This window comes from Calliphora vicina, chromosome 1 (assembly GCF_958450345.1).
Source record: "Calliphora vicina chromosome 1, idCalVici1.1, whole genome shotgun sequence".
Lineage (NCBI taxonomy): Eukaryota > Metazoa > Arthropoda > Insecta > Diptera > Calliphoridae > Calliphora > Calliphora vicina.
In genome coordinates this window covers 76,376,175-76,378,849 of record NC_088780.1, presented here as the reverse complement: position 1 = coordinate 76,378,849, position 2,675 = coordinate 76,376,175, and the positions used below count along the sequence as shown (strand labels likewise).

Sequence of the window (2,675 nt, the reverse complement as noted above, 5' to 3'; positions counted from 1 at the left end):
TTAGTTTTAGGTTTTAGTTGTTTAAGCTTTTCTTAATTTTTTAACAATGGCAAAGTCTATTTAGTATGTATAATAAGAATAGAATAATAAAGGAATATAAGATATAGTGTTGCAAAATGATTTAAATAATTATAAAATATAGAATGTTGTAAAAAATAGTAGTAGGGTCAATAATTGTCGGTAACAATTCTCCCCCCAGTAAGATGGGTCATTGAGAGTCTTACTCCAATTTATTACCGACATCCAGAACTGCCAACTTCACTGCGGGTCGCTCCATAACACCACTCATAGTTTTCACTTTAGGTCTTCGTACTTGACCATCCTTTGCTTTTGTGGTTTCTAAAACTTTACCTCGTTGCCAGGTGTTTCTAATGGCATTCTCATCCACCACAAGCACAATATCACCCACTTCAATTGTTTTGGATCGTTGAGACCATTTGCCTCGGCGGGTTAATATTGGTATCATTTCTTTTACAAAACGTCGCCAAAACATATTAGCAAATATCTCACTTTGACGCAGACACATTTTATAATCAATATTATCGGGTGAGCAAAATGGCTTTGAACCATTCGAGCTACCCAGAAGAAAATGGTTCGGGGTGATGGCCTCCTGGTCCTCTGTTTCAAGTGACACATATGTAAGGGGTCTTGAGTTAACTATTAATTCCACCTCCATCAACGCGCTTCTCAAGCTTTCATCATATCTCCCACACAAAGGTGTGGGAGATATTTTGTATAAAATGGTTTTAATAGATCTCACTAACCTCTCCCAAACTCTCCCCATATGAGGAGCGGCTGGTGGATTAAATTTCCATGAAATGCCCTTATACGCCATCTCAGTTTGTACTTTGTTGAAGTCCATATTTTTAAACTCTTCTTGAAGAAAACGATCAGCACCTAGAAAATTTGTACCGTTATCGCTATAAATTTCAGCTGCTATGAAATTTCTAAAGGTCAATAAAAATGAGTCTTTTGAGAGTGTATGGGCTATTTCAATATGAATAGCTCTTATAGTGAGGCATGTGAATATTACTCTCCATCGCTTTAATGATTTTCTGCCAAAGGTTACTGTTATTGGACCAAAATAGTCCACTCCAACAAACGTAAAGGGTCGCTGAAAAGCTGCTAGGCGTGCTGGTGGCAGATATGCCATTTGAGGCGAAATGGGTTTTGCGTTATCAATTTTACATTGCTGGCAATTTCTGCGAACGGATTTATAAACCGCTCTTAATTTTATTATAAAATAAATTTGACGGATTTCATTTAGCACCGTTTCGTGGTTTAAATGATGATAGGCTCGATGATAATCCATAATTATGAGTTTTGTAACATGATGTTTACCTGACAGTATTATTAAATCTCGTTGAGGTCCACAAGCGGATGTTGCATACTGCGCCCTATTTTTAATTTTAACTATTTCATCATCATCCATATAAACATTAAGTTTATTAAAGGCACCACCTTTAATATTGGGTCTACCGCTTTGTACTGCAGCATAATCATCAGCAAAATTTTCTATTTGGGCCATCTTTAATATAATATTTTTTGCCTTAACCAGATGCGTAGAATTAAGCCTTTCAACTAATTTTTGTTGCTGCAACTTTTGTAGTTTTCTCTCAACATACATTATCCAATTTGCTACAGCGCGCTTAAGTCGGTACCAACTAGAAAAATATTCAAAATTAATCGAAATCATTATTGACTTACGAATGTGTATGTTTAGATAACGAGGGCGAATTTCAGTCCTATCAACATCATCGGCTTTCGGATCGGGAGTAATGGTACTATTTGGCCACTGACTCTCAGGTAGTTTCAGCCAAGATGGACCCTCAAACCACTCCTTGTAGTTATCAGTGGCTGGTCTAAACTTTGTTGCAAAATCGGCTACATTCATTGAGCTTGGAACCCACCGCCATTCTGTAACATTTGTGAATTTTAAAATTTCTGCTACTCGAAACATTACAAATTGTTTGTATTTTCTAGGGTCACCGGCTAACCATGACATAACTGTTCTTGAGTCTGTCCACATTATCTTTCGCTGCAATTTTATGTCGTGGCATGTAATTGTCTTCATAAGCCTGGTACCAATAGTTGCTGCTTGTAATTCGAGTCGTGATATAGAAAGGGGTCGAAGCGGTGCCACTTTTGATTTCGCTGTGACGAGTCTTATTTCAACCTTTTCTCCGAATGAAAATCGAAAATATGAAACAGCTGCATAGGCGTCTTCACTTGCGTCGACAAAGGTGTGCAATTCAGCATAATATTCATGATGTTGTAGAGCTAGTGAATAGCACCGTGGTACTGATATCTTGGTAAAGCTTGGCAAAAATGTGAGCCAATTCTTCCACTTATTAAAGAGGTCATCATTAAGCGGTTGGTCCCAGTCAATACCGCTTCTCCATATTTCTTGTAGAATCGAATTTAAATATGACATAAAACAAGCCACAAAGCCTAAAGGGTCGAAAACTGACATTAAAACTTGTAAAATTTCACGCTTTGTTGGCACTAAGTCCTCAGACAGAATTGGTCGACGAAGCCGCACAAATTTTAAATTCATTTTAAAAACATCGTTTTTAGAGTCCCAGTAAAGCCCAAGAATTTTTTCATATTGGGTCACATTTTCATTATTTTCAAACGTTTTTTGTTCTGGTCCTTCTGTCTCTCCAAGTGCTTTC

At 37.2% G+C, this 2,675-nt stretch overlaps 1 protein-coding gene across 1 annotated transcript; it reads right to left on the bottom strand.

Annotated features, from left to right (window-relative positions):
* Positions 1-220: 220 nt before the first annotated feature.
* On the bottom strand, positions 221-1,894 carry LOC135950646 (uncharacterized). Its single transcript, XM_065500178.1, has one exon. It carries the CDS (start codon positions 1,892-1,894, stop codon positions 221-223), a length of 1,674 nt encoding a protein of 557 aa, XP_065356250.1.
* Positions 1,895-2,675: the final 781 nt, after the last annotated feature.